At 40.3% G+C, this 27,551-nt stretch overlaps 1 protein-coding gene across 1 annotated transcript in view; it reads right to left on the bottom strand.

Moving 5' to 3' along the window:
* Nucleotides 1-27,551, bottom strand: part of LOC308522697 (nuclear body protein SP140-like) — a 71,206-nt gene that overhangs the window by 37,733 nt on the left and 5,922 nt on the right. The window contains exons 3-12 of the mRNA XM_081096226.1: nucleotides 21,652-21,817; nucleotides 20,576-20,744; nucleotides 20,339-20,422; nucleotides 18,416-18,565; nucleotides 15,094-15,177; nucleotides 7,036-7,146; nucleotides 6,158-6,241; nucleotides 5,309-5,392; nucleotides 3,453-3,536; nucleotides 972-1,052 (exon numbers count right to left, since the gene is read on the bottom strand). Of these exons, the coding sequence (XP_080952352.1) occupies nucleotides 972-1,052; nucleotides 3,453-3,536; nucleotides 5,309-5,392; nucleotides 6,158-6,241; nucleotides 7,036-7,146; nucleotides 15,094-15,177; nucleotides 18,416-18,565; nucleotides 20,339-20,422; nucleotides 20,576-20,744; nucleotides 21,652-21,817 (1,097 nt within the window). The remainder of the gene's footprint in view (nucleotides 1-971; nucleotides 1,053-3,452; nucleotides 3,537-5,308; nucleotides 5,393-6,157; nucleotides 6,242-7,035; nucleotides 7,147-15,093; nucleotides 15,178-18,415; nucleotides 18,566-20,338; nucleotides 20,423-20,575; nucleotides 20,745-21,651; nucleotides 21,818-27,551) is intronic.

Genomic DNA, 27,551 nt, shown 5'->3' with positions numbered 1-27,551 from the left:
CTCTGCTTCTCAGTTACCTATAGACCTGTCTCCAGACATTTCTCCTCTGCACAAGGGATATATTTGTGCATCTTTGATTTTGTGGGCTCTGTTCCCACTGACTTCTATCTCGTTAATTTTCTATCTTCTTTTTTCCTCAATGGTGATCTTGATCTCTTCTTTTGAGCTTATTTTCTCTAGTTCTATTCTCCCAGGTCTCTCCAATCCCTACACCAGAATCTAGTCCTTGGCTTACTGTCTGGATTTCTTCCCTCCCTATTGACATGCTTTATTTGTGAAGAAGAAGTGTCTCTGCATCAAGCCTTGTTCTTTCCCTGGGAGCCTGCAAGTTCCCCTTTGGAATCCAACTGTGTCACCACATTAACCCCCACCAGCCTCACACAGCCATCACTTGTAGTGAAATACTTGGGACATGGGTCTCTGCTCATCCTCCTACTTTGATCTTGGGGGAAACAAGTATCCCATTTCCTTATGTCTAAGGAGGGACAGTAACAGTTTCCCTGGTTAAGTCCTAAAGTTTTGTGAGGAAGTCACATTTGCCCAAGTACTTTGAAAGAAAGAAGTGCTATGTAATCCAATAATTTTATGAAGAATATGTGGAAGAAAAACTGTAATTTAATCTTGAGACTCATTGGTTCTTTTTTTTAACAAGCAGATCTCAGAACCATGTTTCTTTTGAAGCCTACCCAAGGTTACAGCAAACATACAAATATTTTTATTAATCACTAAATAAACACTACAGTTTAATACTTTATATAGAAAATAAAGGTGGGCAGGGTTAAAATCACAGTATTGAGTCTTTTGTATCAATAAGAATAAAGAATGTGAAAAATGAGATCTTCCCTTGGTATTCATCTACCACAAAATGAGTAGGTAACACACCTATTCTAACACTAAGGGTCCTGCTGTTCACTCTGGATTTAGCCTCCTGACACCCTGCAGCCAAAGGCTATCAATGCCCCCTTCCTTACCTGGCTCACATCTGGGTGGGGAGCTAAAGTTTTCCTCGAGCTCTTCTCCATCACAGGGCTCCCAAGAGGCAATGCTGTCCTCTGCAGAAAGAACTGAACTTCATCAGAGGTCTCCGTATACAACCAGGGGGAATCATGGCAATAAAACTCATAGTGAACATGTGGGAAGCTCAGGTATCCCCTAATTGGGACTGTCCATGTCCCAGACCATCCTGGTCTGCCCTTTGCATTCACCTGTCTTGAAGATCGGCCCTCCTCTATCACTGTCCCCAGAGGCTGAGAACCATCCACCATCTCCTCCCTTTAGTACATCTAATCTTCTACTTCTTTCCCAGCTCCGTTGCCTTTGCACATTGTTTCCGTCTCTGCACTGTTTCCTGCTGCCAGTGTCCCTAGATGCTTCTAGTTGTTCATGATGTGTTTCTGTTTCCCTTGCTCCTATATCTTTTTCTCTTGAGCTCCTGACACTGCTCTTTGTTGACTTTTCTCATCTCACTTATCTCCATCTCACTCTCTTTTAGGAAAGGCATCCTTGAAATAGTATAATATAACCAGATCAGGGAATGGGATAAGGAACAGAATAAGCCAAGGCAATACCACCAAACAAAAGAAGAATTGTTCAAAGGCCCACATATAAAAGAAATATCAGAGCATTGCAATAACTGAAAATATTTATACTTTCACTAGAGATGAGGCAGAAGTCATAAGTTAGAGCCCCATGATGAATGGAAGGCAAAGAAATCCCCAAGAAGAAGGAAAACTGATTTAATCTAAGGGCAACAAAGGTCACCAGGTTTATGTGGGAAAATAATATTCTCTGATTTACATCTTACAAATAGCAATCATGCTAATGTGAAGAAAATGGTTGGGCTGGGAGCAAGAGAAATGGGAAACTCCACACCCAGACGTGAGCCAGGTAAGGAAGAGGGGAATCCAACCCTGGAGAACGAGGAGTTTCTGTCTTACGAACTAAAATGTTGGTTTCAGTCTTGGAAGTGTCAGTTCCCGAAAGACATACAAATGGACAAGGTCTTGGGATAAATGCCATCAGTTCATAGATTGATGACCTTGGGAGACAGGTCTGCTTAGCAGACATGCTCTTCAGACTCACTCTGTTACTGGAGAGTAGCTGAGGGTCCAGGGAGAAGAGCATTATTCTGAGTATGTTATGGGCACTACTCTACCTGGGGAGGCCTTAATCTGAAAACTCACTACTGCCATGCCCACTTTTGCTGGAAGATGCTTCTGTCTAGTGACTTGTACTTGAGCCTTACAGGATTCCAACTCCTCTCCTTTGCTCCTTATATAGCAGTTTCCACTCTTTGTTGATTCTAAAACTATTTTGATAGAACTCTTTCTCTCACATAGTTCCCATTGTGCTTCCTTCCACATTACTTTATTATTATTTTGGGTATTTATTAGCCTCTCTATGTAATTTTTCTGGTTTTTATCTCTGTATCTGATTTCTTTATTGAAATATACCTTTTCTACTTTGTCTGCCACTTTCTTCTTTTCTATCTCTGAGTCTGGATGCCTGTAAAAACTTCCATTATCCTATCTAATAAAGAGGTAAGATTCAAATTGACCATCACTCCAACACACAAGATGGCCTCCCCCGTGTGGACACAAGATGACTGGCAGGGGAGGGCAGTTGGGGGGGCATCAGGCCTGCAGGGGAGAGCTATTGGCAGTGACCAGGCCTGCAGGGGAGGACAGTTAGGGGTGACCGGGCTGGCAGGGGAGCAGTTAGACATCAATCAGGCTGGCAGGGGAGTGGTTAGGAGGTGATCAGGCTGGCAGGCAGAAGTGGTTAGGGGAAATCAGCCAGAAATCCAGGATTGTGAAAAGGATGTCTGACTTCCGGTTTAGGACCCAGACTGGAGAGGGTGCAGGCTGGGTTGAGGGACACACACACACACCCTATGCACGAAACTTGTGTACCGGGCCTCTAGTTTTATATATTTTCCTCATTCTCACAGGTCCCTTCTCCCAACTGACAACAAGTTTTCCATTTCACATGGACCACAGTGCCAGAGAGCCTTCCCTAGTCAGTTCTATCCTAACAGTCTAAAGAGCCTTTCTAAATTGCAAGCCTCTCAATCATTCACAAAACTTATTTCTGTGTTCCTGGTATTTCCAGAAGTAGGCTGAAAATGATCTCCTTACCTGATTTGCCATAACTTGCTTCTATCTGCATTTTGCATGCATTTAATGAAATTGTCCAGGCAAAGGCCCCAGCCTGCCTTTGGCATATTCTGTCTTTCTCTGTTCTCCATGAAGGGATCCCCACTCCTCCCAGTAGCTGAGCTCACCTTTATTCTTTGTCTCTCTCATAGTTTGGAGACAGCAAAGCAACCCCATCTGTATGAATGTGAATATGAGGACAAAGATGGGAGGTTGGGGAAAAGGGGAGATTTTTTTCCCCTGCTGACCAGAAGACAAAGATATATTGAGGAAGTTGGGAATTTAAATCATAATTACCTTCTCCCTCAGCAGGTTGTAGTCTAAGTACCTTCTGTACTTCTCCTCCATTAGTCATTTCTGAAGCTTTGAGATCACAGGTCACTGCAGAGAAACAAGAACATGATGGACCCTGGAGGGTGATCAGAAACAAACCTCAGGGTGTTTGTGCCCACCATGATGAGGAAGTGGTGAGTCTTCCCCAAACACAGGTCCTGAGAGCCATGCCATCTTGTTCTGCTTTTTTGCCATCATATGACACCTCCTTCTCTCTGATTCTGTGTCCTTCCTACAGCTCTGCATCCATGCATTTCTGTTACCTCACTGTGCATTGTTTTGATAGTCAGCTTCTTCTCCCCATCTCTTCTTTTTGGGTCTAGTTTTTGGCTTTTGTTTTTTCAGGTATAGCATGTCATTTCTTCAATTATGTTTTCTATCTCTCTGATTCCAGATCTCTCTTAGCCCAGGTGGTTGGAGCATTCCTATGCTCACTCAGGGGTTTCCCTCCCCTACCCAATAACATTATCATTTTTCCTTAATTAAGGTCTTACATTGGAATCTGGGTGTACTACATGGGAACCTGCAGAATTCCTAGACTTCCTGATTCTCTTCTGACCCCCCCCCCCCCGAACACCTGCAGGCTTCCCTAAACTGTCACCCTCGGTGACACACCAGGAACTCTTGTGCCACTCTTCCTTTTCTACTTTGACCTTAAAAACTGACCTGCATGCTGCATGACTTTCTGTGCTTTATATTTCCTGGTCCATAAAATAGAGTTACAATAATTTGCGTGTCTGTGTCTTAGGTTTTGTAAAGGTTAAAGGTCTTGCACAATCCAATAATCTGACAGAGACTGTCAGAAACCTTGCATCCTTGTCTTGCACACCTGTTCTTTCTCATTTTCACCCTTTCCACCTGTCTCTGTGTCTCCTATTTCTACCTCTGATTCTTGCTGATGGAATCTCTTGGCACTTCTCTTTGTCCCAATTTGTTTCTTTTACCATGTCTGTTCCCACCTCCCTATTTTCCCTCCTGCTTCCCTAAGCCGTGTGTTATGTCTTTTCCCATCTGGTTCTGCAGCTTTCCAGAACTATCAGTCAGAAAAGGCACCTTTGAGATAGTATGTAATTTCCACATAAATTTATCGAATTAATGAGCAGAATGGAAAGCAGAGTGGGGCAAAACAAACAAACACTGGTCCCCGGCACAGAGCTACACATGTGCAAAGGCTCAGATGAGAAAGAGTAGTCAAAAAATCAAAATTCCTGGCATTTACCCAAAGTTTTGAAGTGATAGCAGGGGACGCAGGAAAGGAGAAGAAAGAATTGGTCTTTCTCTATACCAGTGGTTCCCCACCTTTTTTTTGGCCATACCCTACCCAAGCATCTGTAAAATCCTAATGCCTTTCCTGTGACCTATGATTCTTATTATTCAAAAAGTGAACTCCTATTCACATGGAGGAAACCTAAAAGTCCATTAACTTGGTCTAAACAAGCTTCCAAAAAACATGGCATCCACGAAAGAGAAAAATAAAAGAACAAAAGGAAAGTTGAAGTACTGAGGAAGAAATCACTAAGAAATTGTTTTAAAAAATAATATGAAGTGATAGGAAAAAATAGAAAATAAAGTTTCAAAACATATAATAGAGAACTGAAATGCATAAAAATGTCACAATATATATTTATATACTGTATATGAGGGCCCGAGAACCATAAGAAATGCAAAAACTTCACTGTTAATAACTCGCTCTCAATTGCCCCCCTTAAAAATAAAATTGCCCCCCTGTGGGGTGTGTGCCCCACGTTGGGAACCACTGCTCTATAATGACAAGAAAGTCATGCTTTAATTACAAAATAGAGCATTTAAATACTAATTACCGTCTCCATCATAAGGCAGTAACTTGGGCATTTCTTCTATTTCTCCTCTTTCATCCATTTGTAGATCACCAAGTTCCAAGGGCACTAAAGAGAGAAACAGGACCATGATGAACAATTGAAAGTCACCTGAACTCTACCTCGACATGGTCATGTCCAGAGTGCATCAGAGCTCTGATGTTCAGAGCGTGGGAGAACTGCTCCTTGGGGATAAAAGTATGTTGCACCAAACAAACTTTGCTCTGAACCCCTGAGCACTTTGCTAGGCCTGTTTCCCCTTTCTCCTCTTTTTTATCCCTCTGACCCTATTTCTACACATTGCTGCATCTGAACAACGAGGCATCCCTTTGACTATAACTTTCTATCCCTGACTTCTACCATCTCTGCATTTCTGTCTTCTTCCTCCATGATATTCTTCAGCTTTTTGCTCCATTGTAGTTCTACTTATTCTTTTAACTCACTTCCTCTTGGTTTTTCCTATACATAGTATTTCATTATTCCCATTCAATCCCTAAAGAGTGAGTTTAAAATTCTCTTTCTTCCCAAACTCTAAACTGGTAGTATTTAGATTTCATATACATTTAGATCAAATTCAGCTTAATTAGACAACTCCATTGGATTCCACAAATCCACATATTTATTATTTTGTGCTCTTCAATTGTCCTCCCAGAAGACCCTTCATTAAGGTGCTTACTCCTCCTTTCCTCCTTGCCTCCACATGCCCAGGGAGAGCAACCAGAGAGAAAGAGAAAAAGTGTGAGCTTATGTCTGAGGGAAGGAAGGGAAGCTTCCCTTGTATACAGAAAGTCAAACAAATATAGTGAGGTATTTAGTCATTTACAGCATGATTACCTCCCCCATTGACTGGAAGCAGTTTTGGTATCTCTTCAGAATCACCTCCACTAGTCCTTTGGAAAGCTTCGTGCTCACAGGAAACTGAAGAGAAACATGGAAATGACCAACCAGTCATGGTAACCTGGGCATAAACTCAGAGAGCTCAGCTGAATTCCAGTCGTCCATTCAACCAATCAGAGTGTAATATGTTACTGATATGCTAAGGCCACTCAACCGCTCCCTATGATGTGCACTGACCACCAGGGGGCAGACAGTTGACCGATTGATCAGTTGCTATGACATGCACTGATGACCAGGGGGCAGATGCTCCAACCGATAGGTTAGCTTGCTGCTGGGGTCCGGCTGATCAGGACTGAGGGAGATGGGCCGGACACACCCTGGAGTCCTCTTGCAGTCCCTCCCCAGCTGGCCAACCTCCTGCATCCCTCCCCAGCCCCGATCATGCACCAGTGGGGTCCCTTGGCCTGGCCTGTGCCCTCTCACAATCCAGGACCCCTCAGGGGATATCAGAGAGCCGGTTTCAGCCTGATTCCACAGGCCAGACCGAGGGACCCCACTGGTGCATGAATTCATGCCCTGGGCCTCTAGTAACATTATAAACAAAGAGCATAATACTTAGTTTTTATTCTGTAGGGAAGAGAAAGGGTGGGTAGGTATAAATTCAAGTCTTTAGTATTAATAGATATAAAAAGCACCTTCTTTCTTTACATATTTGTACTAGAATATACATTTAGAAACATTAATATGACTCATGAAGTTTTATGGCACACCGAATCTTTTGACAGTGGAATGTGTTCACAATTTGACGCATCAGGAAATGCCACTTCTGAAGTTAGCCACCTGCAGCCCAGAGCTGCCAATTTCCCCTTTCTTACCTGGTTCATGTCTCCGTGGGGAGCTCAAAGCTTCCTGGGGCTCTTCTTCATCACAGGTCACACAACAGGCCTTTCTGTCCTCTTCAGAAAGAATTGAAATCCCACTGGCATCTCAATTTATGACCAAGAAGGAATCACCACAAGAAAATAACGAGAAAACCAAGAAGGTTGATAATCTGGAATGCCCCATTCTGCAAAATGACCCGACCTAAAGGTTAACTTTGCTTCAGTAGTTTTCCTACAGATTGAGACTGATTCACTCATCATGGGGAAAAGTTCTCATTCTCTTTATTTTCCCTTCCCATTTCATTCTGTACATTTTATCAAGATCTGCCTGTTTCTTTCTGCTGGTGTCTCTTGGAGCTTCTCTTTCTCTTGGTGTCTTTCTCTCCTCTCCTCTGCTCCTTTTGTCTCTTGCTTTCTGTGATACTGCTCTTTCTCTCCTACCCTTTGTCTCGCAATTGTTCTTTCTACCTCTCTCTCTCTAAAAAATAAAATAAAGTCTTCTCTGAGAGAGTCTGTTTTAAACAAGCTTTAACCAGACTAGAAAGGGTAATTGGATGGTAGTGGAACAAAAAGATTGTTCTAAAAAGACATATGAGAAGACTCATAAATGAAAGAAAAATTTAACAATTAAAATGATTTGGAAAGAAGGTTTTTGCTATGTTGAATAATGTAGGAGGCAGGTAATGAGGCTGGGGAAATAGGCAGTGGCTCATTGTGGATGACTCTGGATGCCGCTGAAATACTTAATCTTCATCTATTAATAAGGTAAGTACAAAAATAATACAATCTAATTTTTATTTTCAAATGTTCTATCTAGCTAAAATGTAAATAACTTATTTCATGGGAGCAAGATTAGAAAGAGGAGATGAGCAGGTGGCTGTTGTTCTGAGAACCATGACTCAGATCTGGATTAGAAACTTGTGCATGGGGATGTGAGAGAAGGACAGGTGGGAGATATTCTGAAAATCAAATGACTAGGTTAAGCGGGACACGGGCATGTACTTGAGGGCAAAAGCAGTCATGGTGGCTCCTAGGTTTGAAAAACCATGGGACCATAATGATCCCTTACTGAGAGAAGAATGCTGAGCAGGGCTTAGGTCAGGGCTTAGATCTTTGCTATGGAATCATGTGCACTAATAAATGTTACAAAGAGAACTCTTTTAATACATCCCGACAGCTGCAGAAAAAAATTATATTCCTAAAATATGAGAACCTAATCTATTGCTTTATTTAGAGTCTGACTATACAAGAGAATTTTAAAACATAAATACCAGACTTTTAAAAAATATTTTATTGGTTTTTTACAGAGAGGAAGGGAGAGGGATAGAGAGTTAGAAACATTGATGAGAGAGAAACATCGATCAGCCTCCTGCACACTCCCCACTGGGGATGTGCCCGCAACCAAGGTACATGCCCTTGACTGGAATCGAACCTGGGACCCTTCAGTCCGCAGACCGACGCTCTATCCACTGAGGCAAACCGGTTAGGGCCAGACTTTTATTTTGTCAGATTCAGTTCCTTTGCTAGATCCTTAAGCCAGCAATGCCGCTATTCAAATTGATATTTTGGAATTTCTGAGTTAGTCATAAAAACCAGTCTTATTTTGTATGTTTTACTTCTGTACTTTATTATTTCATGTTTTATTGATTTTAAAGAGAGAGAGAGAGAGAGAGAGAGAGAGAGAGAGAGAGAGAGAGAGAGAAAAGGAGAGGGAGTGAGGAAGAACCAAGATGGCGGCATAGGTAAACACCTGTACTTGCTGCCTCCCACAACCACATCAAAATTACAACTAAAATACAGAACAACTATCATCCAGAACCACGGGAAAGCTGGCTGAGTGGAAGTATTACAACTAGAGAGGTAAAGAAGAAAGTACACTGAGACTGGCTGGAGGTGCAGAGGCGTGGAACAGGTTGGCCTGACACCCGGTTGTGCTGCTTCTTTAATCGGGAGGGAGATGACCTCTGCAGAGGCTGCCTGGAGGAGCAAGGGGTCCCAGCCCCACACCAGAGCCCCAGCCCAGGATCCCAGAACTGGGGAAAGAAGTCCCTACCATCCTTAAGAACTACGGACTGTAAAAACCAGTGTGAATTGGGGCTGAGTGACACACAGGCTGCTGGAGACCCAGATGCTCCTCTTAAAAGGCTGGCACCATGAACTGAATTTACAAGTTCCCACTTCTTCTGAGCTCCAGTGCTGGGGGAGGCTCTAGGGGACCCAGACACATATGGGGAGAAACTGGATTGTCTGGACAGGAACTTGGGGGTGGCTTTCTTCCAGACGGAAGTGCTCGAAGCGGTCATTGTTCCCATGCTGGGACCTCCCTGATGCATGGCTGACTGGCAGCCATTTCTGTTTGCTCTGCCCTGGTGATTTCCTGAGACCCCACCCTACCCAATTTACAACCCCACCCAAGCTGTGAGCAGTGGCTTTTGTATATGAATGGCCTGTCCTTTCTCAGGCAAAAAACCTGTTAAACAAGCTGCAACTGGGTCAGGGAGCCCAAAACCTATCAATAAAAGGCCAAAAACCAGCACCAGCACCAGCCTGCCTTGCTTCACAGCTGGGCCTCATCCAGCCACTTCCAAACCCTATACAAAGAGGAGGAATCTGCAAATCTCTCTGTAGCTCCTGCTGGATGGCCCCAGGCAATAGCTGACTTTACATCTCCCTGGAGACCCAAGAGCCAGTATACCAGTGGTCAGTGTGAGACCATACCAGATTACAACTCTTCACATCCATAAGCAACACACTCAAGGGGGAGACTCAGTGAGCACCAAAGCCCCACTAAAGCAAGTCCTGCTCCATAAGGGTGACTCCTGCACAGCAGCTCTCCCACTGTAATCATAGCTGGTCCCCACAGCCAATTGGCCTGGAGGTCAATTCCTCCCAGTAACACCAACAGCAATCAAAGCTCAACTACAACAAAACTGTGCACACAGCCCACAAAGGAGTGCACCAAGAGTGTCTACCTCAGGTGATTGGGGAGGCTGAGCCACTGGGTCTATAGGACACCTACTACACAGGGCCACTCTATCAACTCAAGGAGATTTAGCAGCTACCCAATACACAGAAACAAACACAGGGAAGCAGCCAAAATGCAGAGACAAAGAAACATTTCACAAATAAAAGAAATGGAAGAAAGCAAACTACTGGATATTAGAGTTCAAAAACCATTGTTATAAGGTTACTCAAGAATCTTCTAGAAACCTCTGAGGAACTTAGTGAGACTTTCAAGGATCTTAGTGAGAATGCCAAAAAAAAAAAAAAAAAGGAAAGGAAAAGAACCAGTCAGAAATTAAGCATACACTGACTGAAATAAAGAATAATATACAGAGATTCAACAGTAGATTAGAGGATCCTGAGAATCAAATCAATAATTTGAAATATGAGGAAGCAAAAAACACCCAACTAGAAGAGCAAAAAGAAAAAAGAATCCAAACATATGAAGATAGTGTGGAAGAAGAAAGGAGGGAGAACCAAGATGGCGGCATAGGTTAACGCCGGAGTTTGCTGCTTTGAACAGCTACTTCAAAAGTGAAACCAAAAAACGGAAGGGACATCACCCAGAACCACAGGAACGCTGGCTGAGTGTGAGTGGAAGTCCTACAACTAGGAGGAAAGAGAAACGCATACGGACACTCAGAGGAGGCGCAGTGCTGAAGTCAAATTCTGAGGTGCGGAGTGCGCGGAGCAGGCTGGCGGCGGAGGGTGCGGTTGGTGTTTTCAATCGGGAGGGAGTCGCAGACTCTGAGCTCCAGATAAGGGCGAGTCTTTAGGGACCCAGACTCAAACGGGCAAGCGGGACTGTCTGGCTTCGGTCAGAGCGAGTGCAGCTTTCTCTCCGAGGATTGCAGCCATTGCTGGGACTCAGAGAGGCAGAGCCCCTGGGGACAGGACTGAGAGCCGCCATAACTGCTCTCTCCAGCCCACCCTATTGATCCTGTGAGACCCGCCCTGCCCAAGCCCTGCACAGAGGCATTTGCCAGATAGCCTCAGGCAAAGGCTAGATTAGCACAGCCCTAGAGGACAGAAGTTCTCTCACTGCAGACACAGCTGATTCTCAGAGCCACTTGGCCTGGAGGTCAAACCCTCCCTGGTATTAGCTACAACAATCAAGGTTTAACTATAAGACTGCGCACAAAGACCACTAGGGGGTGCACCAAGGAAGCATAACAAAATGCGGAGACAAAGAAACAGGACAAAATTGTCAATGGAAGATATAGAGTTCAGAACCACACTTTTAAGGTCTCTCAAGAACTGTTTAGAAGCCGCCGATAAACTTAATGAGATCTACAAGAAAACTAATGAGACCCTCGATGTTATATTGGGGAACCACCTAGAAATTAAGCATACATGGACTGAAATAACGAATATTATACAGACTCCCGACAGCAGACCAGAGGAGCGCAAGAATCAAGTCAATGATTTGAAATGCGAGGAAGCAAAAAACACCCAACCGGAAAAGCAAAATGAAAAAAGAATCCAAAAATGCGAGGATAGTGTAAGGAGCCTCTGGGACAGCTTCAAGCGTACCAACATCAGAATTATAGGGGTGCCAGAAGATGAGAGAGAGCAAGATATTGAAAACCTATTTGAAGAAATAATGACAGAAAACTTCCCCCACCTGGTGAAAGAAATGGACTTACAGGTCCAAGAAGCGCGGAGAACCCCAAACAAAAGGAATCCAAAGAGGACCACACCAAGACACATCATCATTAAAATGCCAAGAGCAAAAGACAAAGAGAGAATCTTAAAAACAGCAAGAGAAAGAAACTCAGTTACCTACAAGGGAATACCCATACGACTGTCAGCTGATTTCTCAACAGAAACTTTGCAGGCCAGAAGGGAGTGGCAAGAAATATTCAAAGTGATGAATAGCAAGAACCTACAACCAAGATTACTTTATCCAGCAAAGCTATCATTCAGAATTGAAGGTCAGATAAAGAGCTTCACAGATAAGGAAAAGCTAAAGGAGTTCATCACCACCAAACCAGTATTATATGAAATGCTGAAAGGTATCCTTTAAGAAGAGGAAGAGGAAGAAAAAGGTAAAGATACAAATTATGAACAATAAATATGCATCTATCAACAAGTGAATCTAAGAATCAAGTGAATAAATAATCTGATGAACAGAATGAACTATTGACTATAATAGAATCAGGGACATAGAAAGGGAATGGACTGACTATTCTTGGCGGGGAAAGTGGTGTGGGAGATGCGGGAAGAGACTGGACAAAAATCGTGCACCTATGGATGAGGACAGTGGGTGGGGAGTGAGGGCGGAGGGTGTGGGAACTGGGAGGAGGGGAGTTATGGGGGGGAAAAAAGAGGAACAAATGTAATAATCTGAACAATAAAGATTTAATTTAAAAAAAAAAACGATAGTGTGAACTTCAAGTGTACCAACATCTGAATTATAGGGGTGCCAGAAGAAGAGAGCAAGATACTGAAAACCTATTTGAAGAAATAATGACAGAAAACTTCCCCTATGTGGTGAAAGAATTAGACTAACGAGTCCAGGAAGTACAGAGAACCCCAAACAAGAGGAATCCAAAGAGGACCACACCAAGATACATCATAATTAAAATGCCCAGGGCAAAAGACAAAGAGAAAATCTTAAAAGCAGCAAGAGAAAAACAGTTAATTACCTACAAAGGAGTGCCCATACAACTGTCAGTGATTTCTCAACAGAAACTATGAAGGCCAGAAAGGAGTGGCAAGAAATATTCAAAGTGATGAATAGCAAGAATCTTCAACCAAAAATACTCTACCCAGCAAAGGTATCATTTGGAATTGAAGGTCAGATAAAAAGCTTCACAGACAAGAAAAAGCTAACGGCGTTCATCACCACCAAACCAGTATTATATGAAATGCTGAAGGATATTCTTTAAGAAGAGGAAGAAGAAGAAAAAAGGTAAAGATAAATAATATGAACAACAAAGTGACAACAAATACATATCTGTCAACAAGTGAATCTAAAAGTTAAATAAAAAATCTGATGAACAGAATAAACTGGTGAATGGAATAGAATCCAGGGCATGGAAATGGAACAGACTGATGATTCTCAGAGGGAAGGGACTGTAGGGGGTGTGTGGGAAGAGATTAGACAAAGATCTTATATGCATGTATGCATTACCTATGGACAAGACAATAGGTGGCGAGGGCTTGGGGTGGGGTGGGAACCGGGTGGAGGGAAGCTATGGGAAGAAAAAAAGAGGGACATCTGTAATAATCTCAACAATAAAGATTAATTTTTAAAAAAGAAAAGGAGAGGGAGAGAGAGAGAAACATGGATAAGAGAGAGCTCACTTCTGTACTTTAAATGAGCAAAAACTGTCCCCCTTTTCATCAATGCTATTATTCTGAATAAATTTTCCACTTTAAATCAACTAAATTCTAAAAGGAAGAGAATTCATCAGGAATTTAAAAACTTAAGTTTTAGAAATATTTTGCATACAGGCTGTATCATTGGAATTAGTGGGAAGGCTTACTTGTTATTTTGAGGCTACAGCAGTCATTTAGTGTTTATGATTAGATTAGTCTTGCAGTCATACCTTATAATTCTTAACATCTCAAAAAATTAGTAAGTGAGACGCTTTGAGTGCCAGCAAAGCCATTTTGTCACTCCATAAGTCAACATTAAAAATAACGTTCCATTCCTCTATCTGTAGAACTTTCACATTTTTCTTTTCTCATATTTCTTTTAAATAAAATTTCTCTTTATTAGTCTATATGCTTTCAGGTCTAGAATTGCCTCATTTAAGGTTCTTGAAAAAATTCAAGTGCCGATCTCTATCAGATCCCTGGTCCTCAGGTCCATGTGTAAATGGAATCTGAGATAACCTGGGTGGAGATTTGGAATATTCAGGAAAAGCCAGTTGCAATCTGAGTATTTTGCAAGGGCAACTTTGATAATTAAGGACAGTTCCATCTGAAACCTCACAGCTAATGTGGTCAACTCTTGTACCCAAAGATGCTTATACCTCAAACCTACTATGTCCTAGTCCAGTGATGGCAAACCTATGACACGCATGTCAGGGGTGACACGCGAACTCATTTTTTTGGTTAATTTTTCTTTGTTAAATGGAATTTAAATATATAAAATAAATATCAAAAATATAAATCTTTGTTTTACTATGGTTGCAAATATCAAAAAATTTCTATATGTGACATGGCACCAGAGTTAAGTTAGGGTTTTTCAAAATGCTGACACGCCGAGCTCAAAAGGTTCGCCATCACTGTCCTAGTCTGTGCCTCTCTTTCCATTATCCTCTTTCACTCTCAACCTATTTTCCATACATTTTCCTTTCATTCTTTTTCCACGTGTTGCCTTTGTACTTCTCCCCAACTTTCCCTATTTCTTAGTATTTCTTTTCTTCTCCATCTTTCCCTTTCTAGATGTTTTTCTCTCGATTTTGATCTCTTATCATTGAACAATTTCTTTTTTGCTTATATGTTCTATGATGTCTTATACTTTTTCCTTTTTCATCTAGCTCTGACTTTACCTTGACTTTCTGTCTGCCAATACTGTTTTAACTTTTGTCTATCCATGTGATTTAATCCTCCAGGTTCCCTTCTCTCATCATCTCCAAAAGTGTCCTCTTGGACTGTGATTACAAAACCAGGGACCTCCAACTGGACAGTTGCATAATGAGGGTTTCCCATGTGAAACTGACATGTCACATTATTTCAAAGGTACTCTAAACTGTTCTGGGAAGTTAATTGAAAATTATCCCCATCCCAACCTGGAATGGTAGAATTGCACGTTCTCTTTAAAAAACTGGATCCATTCATGTAATTTGTCATATACTGCCATCTGTCTACCTTTTCTAATTTCTCTTTTTATGTATTTCATCAATAGATACTCTGTCTACTCAGAATCTCAGATTCCTTTTCTCCTGGTCTCTCTCACATCTTTGGGCAGATAAGGACTTATAGGAAAAGTGGGGCCAGCACAGGCCTAGAATAGGAAATAAAATGTCATTTTGCTTCCACGAGGTCAAGAAAACAAAGATTTAATACTGAGTTGATAAGTTAAATGATAGTTACCTTGTCCATCATGTGGCAGCAAGCTGGGTCTATCTTCTAACCCTCTTGCATTATTCACTTGGACAAGTGAGTGTTCACAGCACACTGAAGAGAGTAACAAGAAAATGACAGAACACAGTGATCGGAGAAGAGACCTCTGTGTGCTCAAGCTGAACTCTAATGTTCAAGCACCAAAGACTACACCCAACAGAGCCTTGATCCCCTTTTTCACTGAGATGCACATTACTTGATTGAAAAACAGTTGTGTAACCAACATCACAGTCTACGTTTGGAACATTTCAGGGGTGGGTGGAGGTAAAAAAAAAAAGGGTATGGGGGGATAAATGGTGATGGACGAAGACTTGAGTTGGGGTGGTGAACACACAATACAATATACAGATAACATTGCATAGAATTGTACACCTGAAACCTATGCAATTTTATTAACCAATGAAACCCCAATGAATTCAATAAAAAGGTAAATAATTAAATAAATAAAGCAAGGGGGAAAAGGAGAAAGGGCCCTATGCTGTAAAGAACATGGCCTTGCCAAAAGAGTGGGCTGGTTTTTTGTCCTGGCTCTTGGAGGTAACTTCCAAACCCTTGGAAATTCCCAAGTGACAGACAGAAGTGTCTTTGTTATTCATAGTGGGCTCCTTGGACCACACCTGATAGTTTATGTTAATAAGATGACTAAGGGTCGGGCCAGCCATACTAGATAGATTTTCTGTGTGGGTTGGCCACATTAGAAAGACAAACCATGTGATGGGAGGTGGGGACTAAAGATTCAATTCAACCCCAATTCAATCAATCATCCTATATAATAAAAGCCTAATATGCTAAGTGCCTGGTTGTCAAGTTAGTTATTCAACCTATCAAAGTGTAATATGCTAATAATATGCTAAAGCTGCTCAACTGCTCGCTATGACATGCACTGACAACCAGGAGGCAGACACTCTGACTGGTAGGTTAGCTTGCTGCTGGTGTCCTGACTGAGCGGGATGGGTCAGACATGCCCTGGAGCCCTCCTGCAGTCCCTCCCCAGCTAGCCAACCTTCCACATCCCTCCCTGGGCCCGATCATGCACTGGTGGGGTCCCTCGGTCTGGTCTGTGCCCTCTCGCACTCCGGGACTCCTTGGGAGATGTCGGAGAGCCTGTTTTGGCCTGATGGCAGAATGACCAGTCACTATGATGTGCACTGACCACCAGGAGGCAGACGCTCAATGCAGGAGCTGTCCCCTGATGGTCAGTGCATTCCCACAGGGGGAGCGCCCCTCAGCTGGAAGCCGGGCTCAAGGCTGGCGAGCACAGTGGCGGTGGCAGGAGCCTCTCCCCTCTCTGCAGCAGTTGGAAATCCCCTGAGGGATCCCAGACTGTGAGAGGGCACAAGCTGGGCTGAGGGACCCTCCCCCCCCCCCCCCAGTACACAAATTTCGTGCACCGGGCCTCTAGTACTTATATAATAAAGCCCTAATAAAAACTCTGAATACCAAAGTGTGGGTGAGCTTCCTGAATTGATAATATGCATGGAATGTTGTTGGCAATCTTCTGTGTGCATGGTTACACATCAATGTCATGTGGCTAATGCATCTTGAGAAAAATGGAAGCTTTGAGGTTGGAACCCTTTGGAGGCCTCCCAAACTAATTGCTGGCTAATTTTAATGTATCTTTTTCCTGTAATAAATGTAACTGTGAGTATAGTTTGAATTGCTTCTTATTCTCACCAACATGTGGTGTTTTCAGTCTATTTAACTTTGACATTTCTGGTGAATAAATTGTAGTCTGTTGTGGTTTTATATTTGCACTTACCTAATGATTAATGACATAGTATACTTTATGCTCTTGTTGGTCATGTTATAGCTTCTGCATAAAGTGTCTGTTAAAGTCTTTGGTCTATTTTTTGAATTAGTGGTGTGTCTTTTTATTATTTGTTCATAGGAGTTTTTTAAATATTCCGGGTAAAACCTTTTGTCAGGTATGTATATTGTACATATTTTCTCTCATTCTCTTGACATGCCTTTCTTTTTCTTAAGGATGTCTTTGTATAGCAAAAGTTTTTAGTCTTGATGAAATCCAATTTACCAAGTTTTTATTTTACAACCCGTGTTTTTTGTGTCCTGTGTAACAAAATTTTGCCTAGTTAAGTTGCAAAGATACTCTCCTGTATTTTCTTCTAGAACAGTGATGGCGAACCTTTTGAGCTCGGCGTGTCAGCATTTTGAAAAACCCTAACTTAACTCTGGTGCCGTGTCACATATAGAAATTTTTTGATATTTGCAACCATAGTAAAACAAAGACTTATATTTTTGATATTTATTTTATATATTTAAATGCCATTTAACAAAGAAAAATCAACCAAAGAGATGAGGTCGCGTGTCATAGGTTTGCCATCACTGTTCTAGAAGCTTCGTAGTTTTAGCCTTGACTTTTAGATTTGTGATCCAACATGAATTATCTTTTGTGAATGGTGTGAAATAGGAGTGAAGGGTCATTTTTCCATGTTTACTCTGCCTCTTTTCAGTCTTTTTCCAGCTCATTCTACTTTTCTCCATTTCTCACAATTCTAGTTCTAGTCAGGCTCCCATTGCTGCCTCTGCCTGAGAAACTATTTGTGCATCCTTAGTTATGAGGGCTTCTCTCTCCTTGGCACTCCTATCACTATGTGTTTTTGCCTCTGTCTTCCCCAAGGAGGCTTCCAACTCTTTCCCCTTTGTCTCTAGTTTTCCCTTCCAGCTCCCTCTATGCTATTTGAGCATCCTACCTTTTCTGTCTCTTTGTGATTTTCCTCCTCTCTCCTTTTCCATATAAACTGGAGACCTTTTTTTGGTAAATATATCTCCTTACATTAGACTCTGGACTACTCTTCTGCCCTATTTCAGGCTCTTTGGGACCTCCTTTCTGAATTATAACCACACTAGAGGCTCAATGTGCGAAGATTTGTGCAAGAACGGGTCTTCCTTCCCCTGGCTGCTGGAACCGCCTTCACGAGAGCCCAGCTGCCTTTCTGCCTTCATTTGGGCCCAGAGCCACCTTTCTGCCTTTGTTACTCCACCTTCCCACACTGCCCAGAGGCCCGGAGCAGCTGGGGCAGTGTGGGACGTCTGCCATGGCAACAAAGCAAGCATCCCACCCTGCCCCAGCCAATTGGTGCCTGTGTATGCAAATTAACCCACCATCTTTGTTAACCCACTACTCCTGATAGGCTTGTGAGCATTGTGAAGGTATGGTCAATTTGCATCTTTCTCTCTTATTAAGGTAGATGACACAGCCCTTTCCCTCTCCCCATATGTGCTAGATTCACTCAGAGTCATCCAGGTGAATGTTGGACTGAGTCAACCTTACCTATTTGTTGAGGTTCTTGGGCAGGTTCATTTGTCATTTCCTGGGTTTGTATTGAAGTATTTAGGTCATGAGATGAATCTTCTTCCTTTATACTCATTTGCTGTCCATCACTGAGATACTCTGAGATTCCAGCTCCAGGTAGGGCTTCAGCTGGATCACATTAGGAGTATTGAAGAATTTGTTTTCTCTAAACCTCTTTTACTCTACTAATATCTACTACTAATCCCTCCACTACCCCATTCTCCTTTCCCCTACCCTAGTAGTAGATGACTCTCTAAGCATACTTTTGTTATATTTTGTACTTTTTAATGTACACTTTATACTCTTAGAAATTTGTCTGTATTCAAAATAATAAGTATGATTATTAAAATAAATCCAAAGTTTATACAAATATATTAATACAGTTAAAAATGTATAATACCTGAGGTGTCCATCCAAATTAAAGAATACATATTAAATGGCAAAGCTGACTATATTCTTATGGTTTTTCTTACATTGACTATTTCTAAACATGTAACAAATAAATAAATTTATTGTAGACCATTTGGTCTAAGAATGACCTTTTCTTGGGCTTTAAAGCTGTTTCACTAACTGCTACTCTAGCCTGAAAAATAATTTTTTCTTCAGTGGGTGTCTGAGAAAATAAATCTCAAAGTGTAGAGCACTGACTAAATATCTAGTTGTTGCAGTCAGGTATACATTATGATAACAGTAGTAAACACAGGGCAATTACTTTGTGCCATGAATTATTGGGCTACTTTGTGCCAAAAATGACTACGTGCTTTGTGTAAATAAAGTCATTTAATTCTTACAACAATATTATTTTAGATACAGATACAGATTTACAGGTGAGGCTATTCAAACACCAAAATTAAGTAACTTGCCCAAGTAAGCAAATGGTACAGCCAAGATTTAAGCCTGGCAGTGGGGTCTCAGAGTCTTTGCTCTCAACCAGTGTGGAGAGAAAGGTTTGAGTCCTAGATAGCCCAATTCCTATTTATCTGACATGCACACAGCACTAACTATCCTCCCTCATATTTCACTTCTTCTCCTGAAAAATAGGAATAATGAACTCCCTATGATAGCATTGTTATGAGGATTAAGAGAGATGCTACATATAAAGATATATCTGGGCTATAGTGACTTTGCTATAGTGACATTAATAATTTTCAGTATTAATGTCTTATGCATTATAATTTAATGATTAATTATTAGTAATAATACAAATGAAACGGTGATTAAAAAGTTAGAATTGGTGGTTATTGGTTACAATTGTACATAATTCATATGTGAGCATTAAACGAGTTGATCCATATGAAGTGCCGACCTTATACCTAGTGGTCCATAAAAGTTAAGTGTTGTTACTACCATCATTGTTAAAATTATTACTGCCCTTTAGTCTCTTCTCCCCTTTTTACTCCTTTCCTTTTTCCTCTCTTCTTTTCTACACAGCATGACTCCTTCTACTTTCTCTTCTACACAAAATTACTACTCACTCTCTTCCTCTATTTTCCTATATTATTAGGCATATTTAGAACAGTAGCTTCTTTTGACACACCAAAGCCTTCTTATTTGGACATGTTACAAAGGACCAAACCCTTACTCCTTCCAAGATCCACTGAATTCCTAACTCACAAATACTGCAGTCAGTTCTTCCCTTAATTCTGCCTTTTGGTCAGAGTAAGATCTCTCTTGAGTGTATGTTCCAACTTCTTAGTTATTACTTCTGTCTGAAATATTATTGGATTCCACGTCTGGTTGGTTAATTGGGAATCCATACAATACAACACTGCTCTGGCTTCCCATCTCCTTCTGCATCCCTTCCCCAGGGTATACTCTCCCCTCAGGAATGCAGTCTCCTGATCTGTGATCTCCTTTCCTCTTAGTAGATGAGAAAACATGTTTCTATCAAGTCATAATTACCTTGTTCATAGCTTTGTTGGCAGTTGAGCATCTCTGTTGTTTCTTCACCATCAATAGCTTGGCCATGGAATATACCATGAAGCACTGAGAAGAGGAAATAAAAGGCAATTATAGGTCTCTGGCAGTGACCAGGGGATGCATCTCACAGTTGCACATCCAAGTACATTCTGGACTCCAGTAATTCAGAGGGAATGAAATGGACTTGAATCCCCAAATTTCATTGAAAATTATAATTACCATTTTGGAAGCTTCTGAGAATCTCAGGTAAATCACGATAAGCCTTCAGGTTAACTGTGCTGAACACGGCATTCAGAACTGTAATGTCAAATTTCTTCTCCAGTTCACTGAGAACATCATATGCCACTATGTCCATGGGGACCAGATTACTACAATCTTCTTGAAAACGCTTAAAAATATTGAAAGGACAATTTTATAAATATGCATTTATAGGTTAGAGAACATTCAGATTATAAATAAACTATTTGTTATCTTGGAAAATATTAGAATGTCACATACATTTAGATGACTCTTTAAATATTCCCCACTAGAAAAATACACTTATTTTTGTGAACCTGATTCTCTAACATTGGTGTACTCTTGAGAGAGCTATTTTGAAGAATAAAAGTGGTTTCAAATTGAATATTGTGTGGGGGCTCTAAGAGTCTGGCCAGAATGCTTAAAGAGTTGGCCTGACGTAATGAGTGGCTATTTTGGTGTCTAGACCAGCCGTGGGCAAACTACGGCCCGCGGGCCGGATCCGGCCCGTTTGAAATGAATAAAACGAAAAAAAAAAAAGACCGTACCCTTTTATGTAATGATGTTTACTTTGAATTTATATTAGTTCACACAAACACTCCATCCATGTTTTTGTTCCGGCCCTCCGGTCCAGTTTAAGAACCCATTGTGGCCCTCGAGTCAAAAAGTTTGCCCACCCCTGGTCTAGACAATACCACTGCCCTCCATTGGCCTGAAGTTTCCAGGAAACCAGACAGCCACTCTTCCCTGCTCTGGACCTGGCCAAAGGGCAAAGAAAATTCACAGAGATAAGGCCTGTCTTCAATAAAACTAAGATTTTCTGTACCTATGGAGCATTCCATTCCAATCCTGCCAAATCTCCATCCCATGCCCCTCCACCAACACTTACTACAGAAGAGGGAATGCTTTCTGTGGTGCTCCTTCTCCTGTCATCTCCTAAAGTATAAGATGATGAAGGTCCACACTCACAGGGAGCCCCTTAGCCTGTCCATCGCATCCCAAATTTTGTAATAATACAGTGAGGGGCTGTTTATCAGGAGGAAAGCCCCTTCACTTACATTATACATCCGTTCAGGGATAAAGCCACGGTCTCGGAGGCCCATAAGAAAAGGAAATGGCTTCGTTATTGCACTTGCAATCTCCACCTTATTTTCCTTGAAGAGGCTAAAAATGAAATCATAGAAAACCTGCTCTTCTGGATTCTGGTCCTCTGGGCTCTGGTCCCTGAGAAACAAAGACACGATGTAAAAATAGACATTGGGTTTCTTTTTTATTTTTAAATTTAAATTATTTATTGTTGAAAGTATTACATATGTCTCCTTTTTCCCCCATTGACCTCTCCCTGGACACTCCCACCCCTCCCCAACCCCCCAGCACATGCCCTCATCCCCCTAATTTATGTCCATTGGTTATGCTTATATGCATGCATACAAGTCCTTTGGTTGATATCTTACCTCCCTAGATATTGGGTTTCTAGGAAGCTTGTGGTGGGCTAGAAGATTTTAGACTTGAAAGATAATTAATGGAGAGCCAACACATGTAAAATAGTGTTCTTGCGAAGAGACCAGAATAAATGGAATTTACTTATTTAGAGAATAATCAAAGGTGCAATAGAAGAAAACACTGAGCTTAGGAGAGACTTGTATATAGAAAAGTGAAAGAGTTCACCCTGTGCCAATCAAAACTACTACAAAAAGACTTTCACCTGAACCCTCTACAGAAGACAAGGGATTTTTTAAAAGTTAAACTTTTTACAGAAATTAATATAATTTTGTAATGTGCTGGAGGCTAAGACCAGCAGGTCATAATTATGCAAGAAGTCCTTCAGAAGGCTGATGGACCTTGGGACTTTGATATTCAGCAGGACTGAAAATCTGCATATTATTACCTGTGGCTGGCTAAACAGCTGAAGGTAATTCCCCTAACCTGATAATCCCTTATTGTTTACCAAACCTTACCATTGATGTGTGTTTGCTTTGCTAAAGGGCAAATGTGTATTCCAGTAAATAAAAAGCTGTGGGTCCAGAGATTCAGTGAGCTTCTCCACTAGAGGCTTCTCCACTGGCTTCCCCCAATGTCTTCCAAATTTATATTTCTTGTCTAGTCTCTTCATTTTTGTCGCAGCCCCTTCTCCAGATTCCTGAACCCTTGCTGCAACAGGTTGCAGCAGTAATGGTTGATTTTACATGTCAACTAGGAGAGTATTTGGGGACAAGACTAACATTTAAGTTGGTAAACTTTGTATAAGCAGTTTGTCCTCCCTAATGTGGGTTGGCCTCATCCAATCAGCTGAAAGCATGAATAGAACCAAAAGACCAGCCTCCCTGGGTAAGAAGAAATCCTCCAGCACAACTGCTTTCAGATGGAAATGCACTATCAGCTCTTGGGGTCTCCAGCTTACTGACCCACACTGAATATTTTGGATTTGCCAGCCTCCATATCGTGTGAGCCAACTCCTTGTAATACATATTTCAAATCTCTCTCTCTCTCTCTCTCTCTTTCTCTCTCTCTCTCTCTCTCTCAGAAAATGGTGACTAATACAAATATAAAACAAAAAAGGTTATAAAAATTTTAAAACTGTGAACAACCAAAAAGGGGGGAGGGGGGTTCTAGGGAAAGCCACCTCATAGGGTGATCTGAACATAAATTCCTACTGGGCAAATCATGGTGAATAGTCATGCCCAAGACATATAATTTCTTTACTAAAAAGTTTATCTTTGCCTTAAGCAAGCCCTGTCTATTGTTTCTGTGTTCAAAGGTTAACATACCTTTGAAATACCAGAATAATACTCTTTTCAGATCCTTAAGAGGTATAACTACCTTAAAAAGTACATTTAAAAGTATGCTTAGAGGTATAACTACTCAAGAGAGCACATGGTCTTGTTGCCTGTATACCACCCTCATTCACTGTAAATGTTAAATGTTAACTATCTTACATCCACCAATGTAAAAGAAGTATATCTCTCTATTTTACATTTTACTCAGTCATATGGATTTCCCATCTTGCTTTCTCTGTCTCCTTAATCTATCAACAATGGACATCATGCACTCTTCCTTCCTCCTTTGATTTCAAATGTACAAAAATAAATGAAGGCTGCAAAACTGCCATTCTCTGAGAATTTTATTAATTAGTTAAGAGCTTGCTTCTGGGCATGTCCTCAATTTGGGTCAAATAAACTCTAATAGGTGCTGTATAGCCTTGCACATTCTTACACTGGCAATATCCTGGGACTGTGCAAGACCTTTTCACGTGTCATCAAAGTAAAAACTGTTTTCAGCCCTATCAGGTATGGTTCAGTGGATAGAGCGTCCACCTGTGAACAGAAGGGTCCTGGGTTCAATTCTGGTCAAGGGCATGTACCTTGGTTGCAGGCTCCTCCCTGACCCTGGTCCAGGCTCGTGCAGAAGGCAACCAATCGATGTGTTTCTCTCATATCAATATTTCTCTCTGTCTTTCCCTCTCTCTTCCACTCTCTGTAAAAAATCAATGGAAAATATCCTTGGATGAGGATTAAAAACAAAACTGTTTTCACAATAATACAAATATATATTTACCCTTCTTGTCTCTCACACTCTGACAAATGTCAAGTGGAATTTTCCAGAGAATACATGGCCTATGATAACACAACAGATTGAATCCAGAAGCAGACAGTAAAATCTGTCTTCCACTGAACTAGCTACTAAAGAGACTTGTAAAAGTGTAAAACATTGCTCTTTTAAATAAAATTTATTTTATTTTGAAAAACATACTTTCCATAAAATGTGCCATTTTCATAAAATATGTTATTTATGTTAGCAGATAATGAGTTCATTACTATTTTTAATGAAAAAATAAATATGTTTAAGTGTTCAAAGTTTTAATTTCTATGTGGTAAATATCAATGGTTATAACCCACATGAACAAAAGCTAGCTCCTTAGGGCTCTCAGTGATATGGAAGTATACACAGGGATCTTGAATCCAAAGAATTTGAGAAGCACTGTTCTAGAAAGAGAGAATATAATAGTAAAATCATAATAATTTTAATGTAAAACATCAGATTATATTTAAAAATTTTAATTGAATGGGGCAATTAAAAAATTCATTTAAATGACTTATTTCAAACCATAGTAAACTCAAATGCTATGGTTCACATTTGATGCTATCAATTAGAGAAATATATATCTGAGAATTAATTAGAAAACTTAAGGGTAACAAATAGCACCAAAAATGAGACTATAAATCTTACAAAAAATAAAAGTAAAGAAGCCCTAGCTGATTTGTCTCAGTGGATAGAGCGTCAGCCTGCAGACTGAAGGATCAATGTTTGATTCTGGTCAGGGATAGGTATCTCAGTTGCAGGCTCAATCCTTAGCCACAGTAAGAGTGCTTGGGGTGAATGGGGGAGGCAACTAATCAATGTGTCTCTCTCTGTCTCTCCCCTCCCTTCCACTTTCTCTAAAAATCAATGGAAAAATATCCTCAGGTGAGGATTAACAACAACAACAGAAATAGTGAAGGAAATATACTCTGTTGTTTTTAATCAGAAAAAACAAAGAAGCATAAGATATAAAAAGTGCAAAACATTTATAAGCAGGGAGATATATGTCATTTAAAATAGATTAAATTACCATCTTAAAGTACAATGGCCAAAATAGAATCTAACTAGAAAAGATGCAACAAAAACAAAGTGACATTAAAAATTTTAAACTGAAAAAGATGGGCAAGTCACATTAGACAAATGCAAACAAGATTGAAAGAAAAATTAACAATATTTATATTTGCAAAGTAAAATTTAAGACCACGAGTGGACAAATTTTTCATGGTGATTAAAAACCACTTGACATTCTATCCTTAACTCCTAAAGTATTTACACACACACACACACACACACACACGTGCGTGATATGTTTTACAAATTAGAAAAATATATTTATATCAATTATTTGGCCTTGAATTAAGTGAAATAAATAATACGGAGAAAATGAACAGCTACATGTTCTGGCTATAAGATCATATTACAACAAGATCTAATTTTAAAACAAAAAGAAAATTTTTTAAAAGAAAAAGAACTAAACATGGAGATTTTAAAAGTACACTAGCCTTTTGGTTTCAGCCCTGACATGCAAATACTTTGAAAGTCATCGCTGTCATCCTCATGGAAAGAAAAAGTCAACAAATTAAAAATCAATGACTCGTCATGTACCTAGCAGAAAATCCAGGTCACAGGGCAAACTGCCACCCCAAAATCTGTATTGAATGTAAATTTGGAGAATCACATATAATATCAGCTGCCTGAACCAGAAGTAACTAGATCCATAAACCAAAGAAACTCTTAAATGGTAAATTTGATGAATTGCTGGAGACTGACTATTGACTTATATGACAGTGAGAACCTTTTGTCAGTTTTACCCCCAGGAACCTCACCAGTTATTCTTGGCAAAGTGCTATGAAAAATCCCCTGAGTTTCTGGCAGGAGGATGAGAAAACAAAACCTTTGAAACAACCAGAGCATTCTCCATAACCAAGGCCTACTCTCCAGGGAAAACACTTTACCCAGGCTTATCTGACCTAGGGAAAGGGCAGTTTCCAAAATTAAGACCTTTCTAGACTTTCAGTATCATCCAAATGATGCATGGTAAAGGGATACAGTTATGAAATCATTCTAAAATGTACAGTCCAGGGACACAGTTCCACTAAAAGACTGAGATTTAATCATAACATTATAGAATGCTTTCCCTCCCAACACCTTACTGCTACACCAACAGGGTTCCAGTAAATAACTGGATTACAGCTGAAAAGGCTGCAAGGCCAGATTTAAGAAAGAGTTCCCAGAGAATAAAAATTTTAAAAAGTAGGAGAGACAACAACAAGAACACTGGAAGATTTTGAAGCCTCTGCCTCTGACAGTTGGAACAAATATTAACCACGACCCATTTGCTAGCCAAATTAACATAAAACCTCAAATTAGTCACTTATTTGCCTTAGTTCCTGTTACCTAATACATCACATCTTGCTTTCAAAAAAATTATAAGGCATGCAAAAGTCTGAAAAGACAAAGAAATCATCAAAACCAGACTCAGAGATGAAAGGTTTTCAAATTATCAAACAAGAATTTAAAATAACTATGACTAATTAAAATGTTAAGAGCTTTAATGGAAAAAGCAAACAACATGCAAGAGCAGAGGGTGAAGTAAGCAGAGATGGAAACTCAAAGATATAATAAAAAAGAAAATGCTAGGAATCAAAAATACTACAACAGAAAAAAAGAATGCCTTTGGTGGGCTCATCAGCAGATTGGACATGGCCAAGGAATGAATCAGTGAGTTAAAGATATGCCAATGGAAACTTCTCAAAATAAAAGACAAAGAGAAAAAATATAAAGGCAGGGGGGGGGGTACAAAACACACTAAGAATGATGAAATAATCTCAAAAAGTATAATAGGTGTGTAAGTTGGATACTAGGGGATAAAAGCGAAATCAGAAGAAATGGTTCAAGTAGTAATTGCCAAATTTTATCAAAATTAATGATAGACAACAAACCACAGAGTCAGGAACCTCAGTAAATACCAAACTGGATAAATGCCAAATAATCTATACCAAGTCTTTTCATATTCAAACTGCAGAAGGCAAAGACAAAGAAAATTATTAAAAGAATCCAAAAGAATGGAAAAAAACATCTTATCTATGGAAGAACAAGGATAAAACTTACATCAGATTTCTCATCAGAAGCCATGCAAGAAAGTGAAAAGAAATAGTCGAAGTGATGAAAAAAACAACAACACCAATCTAAAAATTTTTATCCTGTGAAATTAACCTTCAAAGTAATAGAGAAATAAATATTTTCTCAAACAAGCACAGAGGTAATTCCTTTCTTGAAGAAATACCCAAAAAGAAATTTTTTTAAAAAGTTCTATAGACAGAAGAAAAATTATATGGATCAAAAACTCAGATCTACATAAAGAAAGAAAGACTCTTAG

This window comes from Myotis nattereri (genome assembly GCF_964212035.1).
Source record: "Myotis nattereri genome assembly, chromosome: 7".
NCBI lineage: Eukaryota > Metazoa > Chordata > Mammalia > Chiroptera > Vespertilionidae > Myotis > Myotis nattereri.
The sequence above is the reverse complement of the archived record's forward strand: the minus strand, read 5'-3'. Positions and strand labels throughout refer to the sequence as shown.